We start from the raw sequence: 15,897 nt of genomic DNA on the forward strand, positions 1-15,897 counted from the left end.
ATTTGTAGTGCTCCTTGGCCAGAACTTTGACTGAGCTCTGTTGGCTAAGGCTCAGTCTGTCAGCAGGAGCAGAGCCCTTGGGCACTGGGGGAATCAGTCCTGCTCTGCTTCCAGAAGGCATAAATGAACTGGGTGCAACCTCAGATGCCCACTGTCCAGGGACATCCTTCTCATTGCAGATCTGGAGGAGTAGGTCAAATAATCCCTCAAAAAACAACAAAATTGATGTTGTTGCTGGCTGTAGGCTGAGGTATCTAAAAGGTCTTTGTAAAGTGCATCACTGAGCTGTACATCTTTTACAGAGGAATGTTCTTGGAGCCTCAGTCTCTGACACAAACACTATAATTTCATTACTAACCCCATGGCTCCAAAGCAGGGCATGAAAACGTTAACTGATACTCAGGACAGCTCTTCTCCTGGAAGTAGCCCCTACCTTGAACGTTGCCTTGACAAATCTAGTACAAAGATATCTGAATTCTCCCCCAGCACAAGGGAATCCAGAGCTCATGACCAAGTTCCCCTGAAATTATGGATGGAGATCAATTCAGTAGGGGGAAAAGAGAGTACAGGGTTACTGCGGAGAAGGTGTCTAAAGTACAGGGATGGGAGGGAAGTACACAAATCCCCCCTGCCATAGAGTTTCTTAGAGCTTCTTGGGTTTCCTTCTCCCTGCTCATGGCTCTGCTGTCTGCAGCTAGGTCTCTGTCCCCACGCCTCCTGCCTGCAGTTCACAGTCCCATCCCAACCACTTGGTGCTCAGCTCTGCCCTGCAGACACCTCCTGGCAGCAGGGCTCTGCCCAGGGGCAGCTCGCTGGGGGCACATCCTAGAGACCAGGTCACAAAGACCCTGCTGACACTGCATGGGTGGTGGTGGAGCTTTCTATGGGCTGAGGGGCAGGAAAGGGACTGGTTATGGTCCTTTTAAGCCTCTTGTGAAGGCTTAGGCGTCACAACCTCTACTCTGAAACAATAACCTCTATTTCTATTCCCAGTGAGCCAAAGAAGAGAAACTTGAAAGCAGAGAGTCTGGAAACCTAAGCCTGAAGCTGGAATTCCCCACCTTCTCTGTGTTCTTGCAAAGCCCCCTTGGATACACCCTGGCTGTGCTGTGGAGCTGAGAGCAGGCTGACCCAGGCAGCAGCCTCCCACCAGCAGCAGGACCCTGCCCTGCCGGGGGGGGCTCCTTCCACCCCACAGCTTCTCCCTGCAGTACCCTGGGCAGCTCCCCGGGCAGGCTGAGTGCTGAGCCTGGCAGGCGGCAGAGGCCCTGCCCCGCCACACAGCCCCTGGGGCACAGCAGGGACCCTGCTCTGCACCACAGCCCTGGACACCCCTGCCTGCACCCCCGGCTTCTCCTGCCTCCACGAACTGCGGCTGCATTGCCCTCCAGCCAGACACTTACCGGGTGCAGGGCTGAGAAGTCTTCTCCCCCAGTGAGCTCTGGGCATGCTGCCACTTCTGCCTGCCTTTAAGCACTGTGTCTCTGCAGGCAGTGCCCCCAGCCCTGCTGCGCTGTGCAGAGGAGCTGCTCGTGGGCAGAGCTGTCTCTCTGCAGCGCTGCCCGCTTGCCAGGAGCTCCCCTTGGGCCCAGGAGCCCGGCCCAGCTCAGCAGCAGAGGCCCAGCCCAAGGCCTCCCTTGCTCTGCCCCCCACCAGGCTCCCTGCACATGGCCCTGGGGCTGCAGGGGAACCTGCTGGCAAACAGCCTGAAGGGATCCCTGGGCTTCCCTCCCTGCCCTGGGCACACATATTTCTCACCAGCAGTGTTGTTTCTCCTAGCAGAGGATGAATTAGCTGTAACAATAACTTCTTTACGCCCCAGTATCAGTTTGAACATGAAGTCATGGTGGGGGACATTTCTTCCTCCTTGTGGCCACTTCCAACCTTCCTGGATGCGCCAGAAGGGACAAGAGAACACATATCGGGCCTTCTTTCTGTCTGGGTCCTCCTGGGTATGTAGGCAGAGGGGATCCCACAGTCAGCATGCCAACCAGGTGCCTTCTGCTGGCCTAGCAGGGCCACTGGCAGATGTCAGCCCAAAGGCACAGATCCCAGGGAAAAGTCAAGGGTGACCTGTCAGCTACTTCAGGCAGAAGTGACCTCACAGTCCCTTTCTGTGACATATTCCTACTGCTGCCCTATCAACTGCAGGGACAGAAGTGACCTCACAGTCACTGCCACAGTCACATTCCTCCTGCTGGGGCAGGAGATCCTGAGGCAGAGCTGAGCTCATCAGAGCATTCCCACCCATCTCCTCTTTGTGGCCCACAAGCTGATCAGATCCATGGCCCCTCACACTCATCTTTGAATGCCATGTGACTGCACAGCAACCTCACGGTTCCTGCCCTGATCAAGGGGCCAGGCACCTCAAGTTAAGGGTTGGGAGAGGGGTTGAAGGAATGGAGAGGGGCACAGGAATAGGGGCTTTGGGTGTTAGGTGTTCATGTATGGGATTAGGGACTAGAGCTCACCTTTCTGGGTTAAAGATTAAGCAAAGGTTTAGTGGGAGGGTTTGGTCTTTTGCTTGTGGTGGCAGGACTGTGTTTTTTTAGGTATGGGCAAGTATTTTGGTTTAGGGTTTTGTTTAAGGCTGTCAGGAAATTGTGTAGAGTTAAGCAGAGCATTTTACTGCTAATATTAAGGGCAGGGATCAGGGTGATCAAGAGAGTAAAGGTAAGGACAAGGGTCTATTGGCCGAGCTTGGGCTTCAGGGGATACTTTGAGGTCAGGCATTAGAGCAGTGGATTCCTGTCATGGTGTGGAGTAGCATTTAGGTTTAGGGAGTAATGTCACTGCTAGAAATAGGGAAAGGGTTTATGTGACTGTTTTTAGTTAGTGTAACAGCAGAAACATTACCTGAACATTCCAAGATCTCTGAAACCATTAACTTTCACTGGCCAAGCTCCTCTTCCCTCTCCCATATCTCCCATCTCTCCTGGCCAGGCTTCCCCTGACTTCCCCATATCAGTCATCTTCTTAGGGGAAGTTTTCTGATGGCTTTCATGATCTCAGAGTCTCTGTCTCACCTCTGTTGGCTACTCCATTCTTGAGACAGACACGGCACCTAAGCCAGGATGGAAAAGGACACAAAGGTCTGTAGGAGCACCCTGCACAATGTGCCCAGCATCTCTGCACCACACTGAAATGGTGCTTCCTGCCTACAACTTTTGGATCTAGAATGGCTGCTATGGATCCAGAGTAACTTTACCCAGGCCCTCATACATGCTTTGGTTTGTTACGGGCGTCTTGGAGGCAGCGGCAGTTTCTTTATAGAAAACTGAAAGCAACCCTGAAGGATGACTTTAGGTAAAAGCTGAAACCTCGGACGTGAACACCCCTATTCGAGACCTCTTCCTCTATGGGGTTTACCAGGCCCTTGGGAAGATAGGCTCTCACAAACTACATGCAAAGCAGGTGCCTTCTCCTTGTCTTTCAGGTGCATTCGCAGATGTGAGCCTAAAGGCACAGATCCCAGCCAGGAGTCAAGGGATGACCCGTTGGCTACTTCAGCAAGTAGTTAGCTCACAGCAGTTTAACAGCCATTCACTTCCTGCTGGACTTAGAGTTTCCGAGGCACCACTGACCTCATAATACCTCACCTACATAACACCTCCTTTTTGTCCCAGGACCTGTCCAGGTAGAAGTGAGCTGGTTGTGATCCTTCTGGCCCATGGCACTGCTGCTGGACTCCCAGCCTCTCTGACGCACAGGAGCCAGTTCCATGCCAGTCCTGGGAGGTGCCAGGGCAGGAGGGACCTTGCAGGCAGTGTCCAAGCCCTGTGCCTATTGGTGGTCTCTCAACTCCTTGCACAAAGTGAAGATCACACTGGCGTCCAGAAGCCATGTGCCTGCAGCTGGCCTAGAATACACTCAGGGGAAGTACCCACCCAGCCCCATCTCGTGCCCATCCCCACCCCCAGCCCCAGCCCCAGATCCATCCCCAGCTGACGATGTTGCTTTTCAGCAACATCAATGTTGCGAGGGGGTTGTGGTGCCTGGGGAACAGGGGCATTCTGCAGGACCAAGCTGGGCAGGCTGGGAGGCAGACCCAGCTCATTGGGTCTCTGCCATTGCCCCAGGGCTGCAAGAAATTACTCGCCAGACTCCTTTGCCGGGCTGCTGTGTGCCCTGGAGCTGCAGAGCTGTCTCTGCCAGCTCACACCAGATTTACCACTTGAGCTCTGGTCAGTCCACCTGGAACAGGCTCACACTCTGTGATTGTCTCCCAGGCTCATATTGCCCCTGCAGATCACCTAGGCTCTCCTGGAAGCTCCTGTTTCCCTCCAGGTTAAATAAATAAATAAATAAATAAATAAAATCTCATCTGCCATCAGCCCCATCATGTTCTGTGGAGCCCGAGTGCCTAGGAATTGGAAATACTCATCAGCTGCCTGGCTACTAGCAACTAATAAGGAACTTGTGAACCAGCCCCAGATCCCTAAAAGTCCATTCTGGGACTCCGCTTTCACTACACCAAGCCCATGTGGAAAGCATTAAAGCATGGAGCCTCTTTGGAGTTTCTTCCTTGGGCTTGTTCTTGACAGCAGCTTTGCAGGAAGGCCTCAGCCTTCAAGCAGTGCCCCGAGGAGATCCCCTCTTAGGCAGGAAGTGCTGCAGTGGAGGCCAGCTCTGCCACTGCTGTGCCAACTGTCTGTCCCTGCCTGCAGTCCCAGCACAGCCCCACAGCACCACTGGCACCAAGCTACAGGAGAGCTGTTGACCCCCCAGGCAGTGCCCGGCAGGAGAGGGTGGAAGTGGCAAGAGAGCAGCTCTGCATGCACCAAGCACTGGTGCTCCCTGGCCATGCTGCTGGGATGGGACTCTTTTCCTCTGCACACAGGCACTGTCCCTGCAGAGCCAGACCAGGTCTCAGAGGAAGGACGCCAGACAAAGAAGGCAGTGCAGGCTCCTTTATTTTGTTTCAATTCACAGAGAGCCCGGCTCCTCATATATAGAGTCTTTGAGCTACACTTGACAAGTAGACACTGAAATGGAAATGTCACGAACTATATTATTTTAATGGGCAAAATAAGCCAAATTAAAACTATGAAAAACCTCTAATAAAAATGCGTCCAAGCACACAAACAAACAAAAGGATATTGCCTACAGGAGTAGTAATTCACATCATGAGTCAGATGCAGAAGCAGATTGGAAATATACCGTGTCTTAAACACATCCAGTCAGCAATTTCCACAGGGCAGTCTTGAGGTCCTTGTTCCTCATGCTGTAGATGAGGGGGTTCAGTGCTGGAGGCACCACCGAGTACAGAACTGTTACCACCAGGTCCAGGGATGGGGAGGAGATAGAGGAGTGCTTTAAGTAGGCAAATAAGGCAGTGCTGATAGACAGAGAGACCACGGTCAGGTGAGGGAGGCAAGTGGAAAAAAAGGCTTTGTGCTATCCCTGCTCAGAGGGCATCCTCAGTACAGCCCTGAAGATCTGCACATAGGATATACAATGAAAACAAAAGAACCAAAGGCTAAACAGACACTAAAAACAAGTGCCCCAACTTCCCTGAGGTAGTCATCCGGGCAGGAGAGCTTGAGGATCTGGGGGATTTCACAGAAGAACTGGTCCAAAGCATTGTCATGACAGAGGGGCAGGGAAAATGTATTGGCAGTGTGCAGCACAGCATTGAGAATGCCACTGCCCCAGGCAGCTTCTGCCATCTGGGCACAAGCTCTGCTGCCCAGGAGGGTCCTATAGTGCAGGGGCTTGCCACAGCCCTTGCTCCTCTCCACACCTGGCTGTCCTAAGGACTCCCAGACCTCCAACTCTTTCCTTGCTGGCTGCAGACCCTTGTGCATGGACTGTCACTCCGGATCTGAGCTGAGTGTGATAACTCAGACCACCCAGCCAGGATGATGACACCAATGAATTATTCTTTGAAGAGCTAAGAAATACCTCAAGATCAGTTGCCCTTGTCCTGATGGGGAATTCAACTTGCCAGTCATCAACCGTGATTACCACACGGCCAACACAAGCAGGTCCAGGAGGTTCCTAAAGCACCTTGAAGATAACTTTTTGGTTCAGGTGCTAAGGGAGCCAACTAGGAAAGGTGCCCTACTAGATCTGCTGCTGGAGAACAAAGTGGGTCTTGTGGGAGATGTGGCAATTGGTGGCCATCTTGGTCATAATGACCATGAAATTGTTGAGTTTGAAATTTTTGGTGACAGGAGGAAAACTGCCACCAAAACTTCAGTCCTGGATATGGGGAGAGCAGACTTCAGGCTGCCTGGGGAACTAGTTAGCAAGGTCCCCTGGGAAACTGCTTTTGAAGGCATTGGCGTCCATCAGTGCTGGTCAGTCTTCAAGCGCTGCCTCCTAAAAGCACAGGATCAGGCAATTCCAAAATATCAGCAATGAGATTGTGGTGCTCTAATGATGAGCTGTCTCCTCATAGGCCTCAGTGGCAGAGACAACAGCCATAGCCATAGGTAGAAATATCTTGGTCTTGTTGGGACTTTCAGCCTTGCAAAGTCCTTGTTCCTCTCCAGACCAGGATACCCTAGGGACTCCCAGACTTACACCTCTTTCTCTGCTGGCTGTAGAACCTTGTCCGTGTCATGTCACACCAGATCTGAGCTGAGAAAGACAACTCATATTTTCTTGGTGGTCGTGTTCCTTGTAAGGCAGCTCTGTAGGAAGCTGGCCTGGTTCCTGGTGAGCAGGCACCACTGCTTGTATGGCATCCTTCATGGTGCCCAGGCCCTCTTCCTTTTCTCCTTCAAAATGTCAAGAGGTTTCTGTAGGCAAAATCCTGCTGTTTCTCCAGGTTCCCCTGGACAGATGCTCCAATGCGTCAGCTGTTAATGTCTATAGGCAGATGGCTCACCCTGATTGTGCTGTCTCTCACAAGATAACAGAATTGGCAGTTGCAGGAGAGTTTGGACAATACAGGAGTAAGTAGTTGAATGGAGTTGCAGCACAGACTCACAGAGGGCTCGAGCATGGAAGGCTGCCAGAGTCCACCTTTTCTGTGCTTCCTTCTCATGCCTTCTGTCATTTTGTTTGGAACTTTGTCTTAAATCTTGGAAGTCTTTGCAAGGACAAAAATAGAAGGGCCAAAGCCTAACTGGAGATCAGTCTGGCTGTTACCATCAAAGACAATAAAAATGTTTTTAGAAATACACAAGAAGGGGAGGATTAAGGAGAATCTTCATACTTTATTGGATGTGGAGGGAAACATTTTGACAATAGATGAGAAAAAGACTGAGGTATTTAATGCCTTCTTTGCCTCAGTCTTTAGCAGCAAGACCAGTTGTTCCCCTGGTACTCAGCCCCTGAGCTGGTAGATAGGGACAGGGAGCTGACAAAGGGGTGACACTTTTCACAACTTCTTCACTCTCCCTTTCTCCTTCTCCTCCCCTTTCTCTTCCAAGCTAGTTACAATAGCTTCAAAGCTTTCAGTATCCTGGGGATGGTCAAACCAGCCTGTTCCTATTGTGATGTCTCCTGAATGTGCTTCATCTTTTGTTTAAGGTTAAACAAGGACTTGAGAGTGCCATCCAGAAGTCTGCCCCAAGGCAGGAGATTTAGTAGAGGCTAGGAGTATGGGAGGATACTGGCAGGCACCTAGAGCAGTGGGCACATCCAGTGCTTTGGAATTTCACCCCTGAGCAAGTGCAGAATCCTAAAAAACATGGTGAAATGCATGAAAAAGGGTTGTGAAAAGACTCAAATCGCTGCCAAGAGCTGGGGCTTTTCCTATGTATAGAAGACACAGCCAATGCTACTCCAAGTCCAGTGACAGGCCCTCCCACAACTCCACCCTGTGTGGTGATCCCTGAAGCCACTGCAATTCCTCCGAAAGGCCCCGCAGCCACAGCAACTCCTGCGATGGGCCCTGCAGACACTCCAACCCCTGTGACAGGCCCTGCAGCCGCTCCAGCCCCTCTGATGGGCCCCATAGCTGGGCCAGAGAACCAACTCATGCCACTATTAGTTGCTCCTATATGCAAGAGAAAACAATGAATGTAAAAAGTGTTTATTTTCTTTTTCTTAGAAAGGACAGAAACTCCTATGCAGGCAAGAAAGCAGGAAGAAGACAAGGAATGCTTCAACAAAGTTGGGCCATCAAGGAAGAAGGAGGGCAAAGAGGAAGAAATCAGAGCAGCATCAGTAACCACAAGACCCCTATCCCAGGGCGAGCTATGGGATTTGTGAAAAAAATTCAGTCATCATTTAGGTGAGCACATTGTCACTTGGCTGCTCCAGTGCTGGGAGAACAGGGCCAATAGCCTGGAATTAGAGGGCAGAGAAGCCAAGCAGCTGGGATCCCCCTCTAGGGAAGGGGTGATGGACAAAGCAATTGGCCCTACCATTTACCAAGGACTGACCCAGACTGCCCCGCAATGGGGGAAGCTCCTGAACACCTGCAATACCTTGGTGACATCATCATGTGGGGCAACAGAGCAGAAGTATTTGAGAAAGGGAAGGAAAGAATCCAAATCCTTCTGAAAGCTGGTTTTACCCTAAAACAAATGTCAAGGGACCGCAACACTTGATTCCCATGCAGGCTGGCCAGGCTTGAGGGGACCACTGATCGAGGACAGGCTGGGCATCGATCATTGGGTGGTGAGCAATTGTATTGTGCATCACTTGCTTTGTATACCTAATTATTATTGTTGTTATTGTTGCTGTTATTATTATTATTAATCTCTTCCTTTTCTGTCCTTTTAAACTGTCTTCATCTCAACCCATGAGCTTTACAGTTGTGGAGCTGTAGGGGCTGTGAGCTAACACCTGTGTGGTGCTGAGCTGCCAGCTGGGTTAAACCACAACATATTGACAACTGTACATCAATAGCACAAATCACTCTTCTAACATCAGTCTCTCCCATGTTCAGCAAGGAGCAGTCGCTGCTGACTTCAGTCTGCTTCAAACACCACACCCCAGGAGAGACCCCGATGACTTCAGGAGCTGTCAGCCCTGAGGCCTTTGGGACACCTCAAGGGAGCCCAATGGCACAGAGCAAGTGATGCCATGGTCAGGTGCTGTGCTGCTGAGCTGGGCCAGGCTCCTGGGCCCAAGGGGAGCTCCTGGCAAGCGGGCAGTGTGGCAAATAGCTCAGCCCAGGAGCAGCTCATCTGCACAGCGCAGGCTCTGACCGCAGGTGGCACGGGGAGAGAAGGAGAGAGGGCTTGGAGGCAGCGAGGAGTGCAACAACAGAGGGCAGCGTGTGGCAGGACAGATCTGCAGACTCTTGACACCGTGAGTCTCTGGCAACAGGGAAATGCAGATGGGGTTTCCAGATGGGTCTTCTCCAGCTGGCACATCTGATGGCTGATACCTTCTCTCAGAATGGCTCTTTCTATTTCTCCAGCACAGAGCAGAAGATGCTGTAGAGAAGGGCATTGATGATTGGATTTTTCAAGGTGAAGACCAAAGCAGGGGCTAGCCAAAGGGTAAGAATTTTTCTGCAGTCTGTGCTTGCAGATTTTTGCAGTGGAAGACAGGCAGGCTTCATGGTAATGGGTTGTCAGGTAATGTCATGGTAATGCCTGTCCCTCCCTAGCCTTGCCTCCTCTGACAGCACCATGGTGCCGTTCCTTCTGGCTTCTCCACGTGGCTGTGCTGCTGCTGTTCTGCTTTCCAGGCTGGCTGAGGATGGGGGTTTCACATGCACATGGAGTGAGCCCTTGGCGTGCTTGGGGGAAGGGGAATACGGGGACAGGCTGAAGGGGCTGGAGATGTGCGTTTTGAGCATGGATTCAGCAGTGCCCTGCTGCTTTTCAGATGAACATGTGAGTGTAATTATCCCACAGCTCATAGAAATGCCAGCAGAAGAGAGCAGCCTTTATGGACAGACTGGCTGTCCCCTCTGAAGGAACACTCTGCACTAAAGGCACAGTTCATTTGTTTCTGTGGAGCCACAAGGTTTCACTTGGAGTGCAGCAGGAATGACAGCCCTGGATTTCCCCCAGGGCTCAGTGCTGGGGCCGGTCCTCTTTAACATCTTCATCAATGATCTGGATGACGGCATTGAGTGCACCCTCAGTAAGTTTGCAGATGACACCAAGCTAGGTGCGTGTGTCGATCTGCTCGAGGGTAGGAAGGCTCTGCAGGAGGATCTGGATAGGCTGCACCGATGGGCTGAGGTCAACTGTATGAAGTTCAACAAGGCCAAGTGCCGGGTCCTGCACCTGGGGCGCAATAACCCCAAGCAGAACTACAGGCTGGGAGAGGAATGGTTGGAGAGCTGCCAGGCAGAGAAGGACCTGGGAGTGATGGTGGACAGTCGGCTGAATATGAGCCAGCAGTGTGCTCAGGTGGCCAAGAAGGCCAACGGCATCCTGGCTTGTATCAGAAACACTGTGACCAGCAGGGCTAGGGAGGTGATCGTCCCCCTGTACTCGGCTCTGGTGAGGCCGCACCTCGAGTACTGTGTTCAGTTTTGGGCCCCTCGCTACAAGAAGGACATCGAGGTGCTTGAGCGGGTCCAAAGAAGGGCGACGAAGCTGGTGAGGGGCCTGGAGAGCAAGTCCTATGAGGAGCGGCTGAAGGAGCTGGGCTTGTTCAGCCTAGAGAAGAGGAGGCTCAGGGGTGACCTTATTGCTCTGTATAAGTACATTAAAGGAGGCTGTAGAGAGGTGGGGGTTGGCCTGTTCTCCCATGTGCCTGGTGACAGGACGAGGGGGAATGGGCTAAAGTTATGCCGGGGAGTTTTAGGTTAGATGTTAGGAAGAATTTCTTTACTGAAAGGGTTGTGAGGCACTGGAACGGGCTGCCCAGGGAGGTGGTGGAGTCACCATCCCTGGAAGTCTTCAAAAGACGTTTAGATGTAGAGCTTAGGGATATGGTTTAGTGGGGACTGTTAGTGTTAGGTCAGAGGTTGGACTCGATGATCTTGAGGTCTCTTCCAACCTAGAAATTCTGTGATTCTGTGATTCTGTGATTCTGTGACAGTATACAGAAAAGAAATCCAGAGAGCCCTGCTCTGCAGTTGGGTGAATTTGGAAAGGCAATGTGGATAACCTGATATGAGGAGTGAATTTTATTTGTGATTATCACGTTTCCCTTTCCGTATTATTATAGGTGTGGACTGAATACAACATTGAATGCAGTAGAATATCCTACTCCCAGGGACACCCTCAGGCAGCATGAGTCACAACTCAAGAAAGGGATCTGCAAAATATATGATTAATGCTCCAAAATTGAATTAGTTCTTATCAGATAATTCTGTTGTACTTCCTTACTGCCTTTTTCCTCTGTGGTGAGGACCTCCTGCCTAAAATTAGCAAATGTCCAACAACAGCTCCATCACTGAGTTCCTCCTGCTGGCATTCGCCGACACATGGGAGCTGCAGCTCCTGCACTTCGCACTCTTCCTGGGCATCTACCTGGCTGCCCTCCTGGGCAACGGCCTCATCCTCACCGCCATAGCCTGCGACCACCGCCTCCACACCCCCATGTACTTCTTCCTCCTCAACCTCGCCCTCCTCGACCTGGGCTGCATCTCCACCACTGTCCCCAAAGCCATGGCCAATTCTCTGTGGGACACCAGGGCCATCTCCTATGCAGGATGTGCTGCACAGGTCTTTCTGTTTGTCTTTTTGATGTCAGCAGAGTATTCCCTTCTCACCATCATGTCCTATGACCGCTACGTTGCCATCTGCAAGCCCCTGCACTACGGGAGCCTCTTGGGCAGCAGCGCTTGTGCCCAGATGGCAGCAGCTGCCTGGGGCAGTGGGGTTCTCTATGCTCTGCTGCATACTGCCAATACATTTTCACTGCCTCTCTGCCAAGGCAATGCTGTGGACCAGTTCTTCTGTGAAATCCCCTCCATCCTCAAGCTCTCCTGCTCAGACTCTTACCTCAGGGAAATTGGGCTTCTCACATTTAGTGGTTTTCTCTTTCTGGGGTGTTTTGTTTTCATTCTTTTCTCCTATGTGCAGATTTTCAGGGCTGTGCTGAGGATACCCTCTGAGCAGGGACAGCACAAAACCTTTTCCACGTGCCTCCCTCACCTGGTCATAGTCTTCCTGTTTCTCAGCACAGGCATGTTTGCCTATCTGAAGCCCCCCTCCATCTCCTTGACATCCCTGAACCTGGTGATGACTGTCCTGTACTCAGTGGTTCCTCCAGCTGTGAACCCCCTCATCTACAGCATGAGGAACCAGGAGCTGAAGAATGCCATTAGGACAGTGATGTCATGGAGGGTTTTCAGGATGTGCTGTGGAAACTGACTGGACCTCTCCACAGCTAGAAACTGCTTCTTTTCTTCTTCCTCAGATGAATTAGAGTCTATGTAATGATAGAGCAAGCTGTCTTAACTTCTGGATGGGTTTAATTTCTTTTGTTTTTCATTTCCCCTTTTGATATTGTTTTCCACAAAGAAATGCTGTTCTTCATCCCCTTGTACCAATATATCTTTTGTGACCCTGAGGCTTTGCATAAACGAGGAGCCAGACTCTCTGTGTATTTAAACAAAATAAATGGAGCCACAACTTCTTTGTCTGAGACCCACTCTCAATTGATCAGGAAGTAATGGGACTGGCAAACCCTTTCTGGCTGCAGCAGCTTGGGGCAGGATGCCCTGGCCCTGATGCAGCAGGAGCTGCCTGAGAAACCCCAGGGATGGCACGGAGGGGCTGCAGGCCTCTGAGGATCTGCTGCTGAAGAGAGCAGGGGACACAGCAGGGGACACTGACCTCTGTATGCTTCTGCCTCGGATGCTCCCCTCTGTGGCACTGAGCCCTCTGTGCCCCCAGGAGTTGCTGTGGCCTTCAGAGGGGCTGTGGCTGTGGTGGCAGTGCCCAGAGCCCTGCAGCAACCTGTGGTGAGCACTGTCTTGGGGTCACCCCAGCCTGGGCTGCTGTGCTGGGCTGGGCAGAGGTCAGGGAGGTGGGCAGAGAGCAGGGAGTTGGGAGAATTGGGGGGAAGCTAGGAAAGGCTGGAATGGTTGTTTGGCCATTGCTCATATCTATGCCCACCAAGGGCACGTGAGATGTTGCTGTCCCTCACAGCCCTGCCTGTACTCTCTCCCTTCTCACACTGTGCTCTGTCATATCCAGCACTTTCCCATGCCTTGTCCCACAGGCTCCCACCCCATGTCCAGCTGGCATCACTGCAGGGCAGCCCTCCCCAGGGGCCCAGGCATCTGCCTGCAGCTTCCACAGCTGCTGCTCTTGATGGCCTCCTGAGGCCTGCCTGCTCCTGGCCCATCACAGTGTTGTGAGGAGGTGACCTCAGCAGCAGCAGCCCAGCCATGGTGGACAGAGCTGTCCCCTGTCAGAGCTGCCCCCTGTGTCCCATGGGGTTTGTGATGCACTCAATGACATCGCCATGTCTGCCTGCCTGCCACCAGGCAGTCAGGTCACTGCAGTAGGAATGGCATCACAACCCACCTCCCAGCCATGTCACTGGGACCTTCCTCCACATGTCCCCTTTCCCCAGCTTCCAGCACTGCTGGGTTGGTTTCCTGATAGTTCAGGTGATGTAAAAACCATGATTCCCAGCCACTTGCCCATCTCTCTCCCAGTTATCTATGTATACACGTGTAACTCTGTATATACATTTACCTTTACTAGCACATATAACTTTAGTTATAGCTGTAGCTACAAAAATATTTTTCACTATGCAGACAGAAAGATGTGAATATTCCCACCAAGAAAGGCAGATAATGTGAATATGTATATAGATATATATGTATATATATATCTTCCCCCGTACTTGCATTGCCAGAATTTCCCTTATGCACTGCACTTCATCTCCTCAGTCTTTGAGGTATTTCCACCTGGCCTTATGAAACAGACCATGCTGGAAATCCCCTTTCCAGCAGTGTGTGCACGTGCATTTTCTGCTCTTCTGCAGAGTTCCCCTCCACTTGCTCTTGCTCTTTGGTCATTCAGATACTTCTCATACACACAGTTGCTTCTAGGGATTTCGGGGAGGTTGAGCTTGCCTGTATTTCAGTAGTCCCTTTCATCATCCCTGTAGCCAATTCTATATTTCTCTTTTACCATTTCTTATATCTGTGTCAAAAATTTCTTGTACAGTCATCCCTTGTGGATGGTGCACCTCATTGGAGGCAAGTTAGAGTTGACTCACAGGTGTGGACTGTGGTTTTTGTTTGATTGCTTCTTTTATTTTTGTTGGTGTTTGTTTATTTTTAATATACGTTTTTTGTAAATATTAAAAGAAAAAGACACCCCCACACAAAAATAACAACAAAAAACTATGTGCAGCCAGATGTCTGAGGAAGGGAGGTGGGAGTTGGTGCAAAAATCATAGAATCATAGTATATCCCAAGTTGGGCAGGACTCATAAGGATCACAGAATCACAGAATCACAGAATTTCTAGGTTGGAAGAGACCTCAAGATCATCGAGTCCAACCTCTGACCTAACGCTAACAGTCCCCACAAAACCATATCCCTAAGCTCTACATCTAAACGTCTTTTAAAGACTTCCAGGGATGGTGACTCCACCACTTCCCCTCAACTACTCAAGGTGAGGCCCCAACAGTGCAAGGTAGAGTGGGACAATCACCTCCCTCAACTGACTAGCAATGCCGTGCTTGATGCACCCCAGGATATGGTTGGCCCTCCTGGCTGCCAGGGCACACTACTGGCTCATATTCAGCTTGCTATCAACCAAAACCCCCAGATCCCTCTCTGCAGGGCTGCTCTCCAGTGTCTCGTCACCCAAGGAACAGAGTTCCCCTGAAGGAGAGCAGTACAAGGGGAAGGGTTTCTGGCACACTCCTGAGAGGCCTGTGGGAGCTGCAAGCCACACCAGTCTCTGAGACTAGACAACTTTCCACCAAGATCCAGATCCCAAAGATGCACCAGCTCCCAGGGAAACATGGCCCTGATTTGTCCCCCATCATGAGGACACATTGAGCCATGCCCAGACAAGCCCTCGGGCTCAGGACAGCCCTAGCATGACGACCCAGGAGTCCTGACTGCTGCATTGTTCCCTAAGTCCAGCGGGACTCTCAGGCTGGGCTCCCACAGCAGCCACCAGCCCTGTCCAGCCTCCCCCACAGCCCAGGACTTGCAGCTTTGGACAGCTGAAAGCCCCTGTGTCACCCCTTGAGAAGCAGCTCCCAACATCCTTACCTTTCGAGGAGAGCTGCAGGAGCCCTGAGAACATGGCAGTAAGGGTGGAAGTAATGGTCACTCTCCAGGAACCCTTCATGCTGCCGGCCCTCAGCTCAGGACAAGGTGTGCCCACCCTGGCTCCTCAACTACAACTCCTCTGCAAGGTGCCCCTGCTCCTCTGCCCATCAGCAAGGGTTGGGCAGCGAGGGTTTTGTCACATCAGGGCTCCATGCACAACAGAAAATTGTCATTTTATTGGTGTAAAACTGAAGATTGCCTACATTTTTTTTAAGAATTTCAAAAATTTCACTTCAATTAGCTGAAATGATCGAACATTTCTAATACAACATTTGAGGTGCCCCATGAAATCAAAATGATCATATGATGATTATTACAGCATGAGAAAAAATACTGATCTTCCCCTGTAGTCGCATTGCCAGAACTCTGTCTCTTGAGCACCGCCTTTCATCTTCCCCATCAGAGAATCATAGAATCATAAGTCAAGGTTGGAAAATGCCTCCAAGATCAGCTGGTCCAACTGTTGCCCTACTGCCAATGTCACCCACTAAACCGGGTTCCTAAGCACCATGTCCAGCTTTTCCTTAAACACCTCCAGGGACAGTGACTCTACCACTTCCCTGGGCAACCTGTCCCAATGCCTGACTACTCTTTCTGAGAAGAAATGTCTCCTAATTTCTAATCTAATCCTCAGCCCCATTGCAAGTTGAGGCCCTTCCCTCTAGTCCTATCACTAGTTTCCTGTAAGAAGAGGCCAACACTCAGCTCCCCATCACTTCCTTTCAGTTAGCTGTAGAGAGCAACAAGGTCTCCCCTGAGCCTCCTCTTCACCAG

At 51.2% G+C, this 15,897-nt stretch overlaps 1 protein-coding gene across 1 annotated transcript; it reads left to right on the forward strand.

Annotated features, from left to right (window-relative positions):
• The first annotated feature begins 11,243 nt into the window (after nt 1-11,243).
• Nucleotides 11,244-12,188, forward strand: LOC139999845 (olfactory receptor 14C36-like). The gene has a single exon (XM_072029471.1). The coding sequence runs from the start codon at nt 11,244-11,246 to the stop codon at nt 12,186-12,188; it is 945 nt and encodes a 314-aa protein (XP_071885572.1).
• The last annotated feature ends 3,709 nt before the right edge of the window (nt 12,189-15,897 follow it).

The sequence above is a fragment of the Anas platyrhynchos genome, chromosome 30, assembly GCF_047663525.1.
Source record: "Anas platyrhynchos isolate ZD024472 breed Pekin duck chromosome 30, IASCAAS_PekinDuck_T2T, whole genome shotgun sequence".
NCBI lineage: Eukaryota > Metazoa > Chordata > Aves > Anseriformes > Anatidae > Anas > Anas platyrhynchos.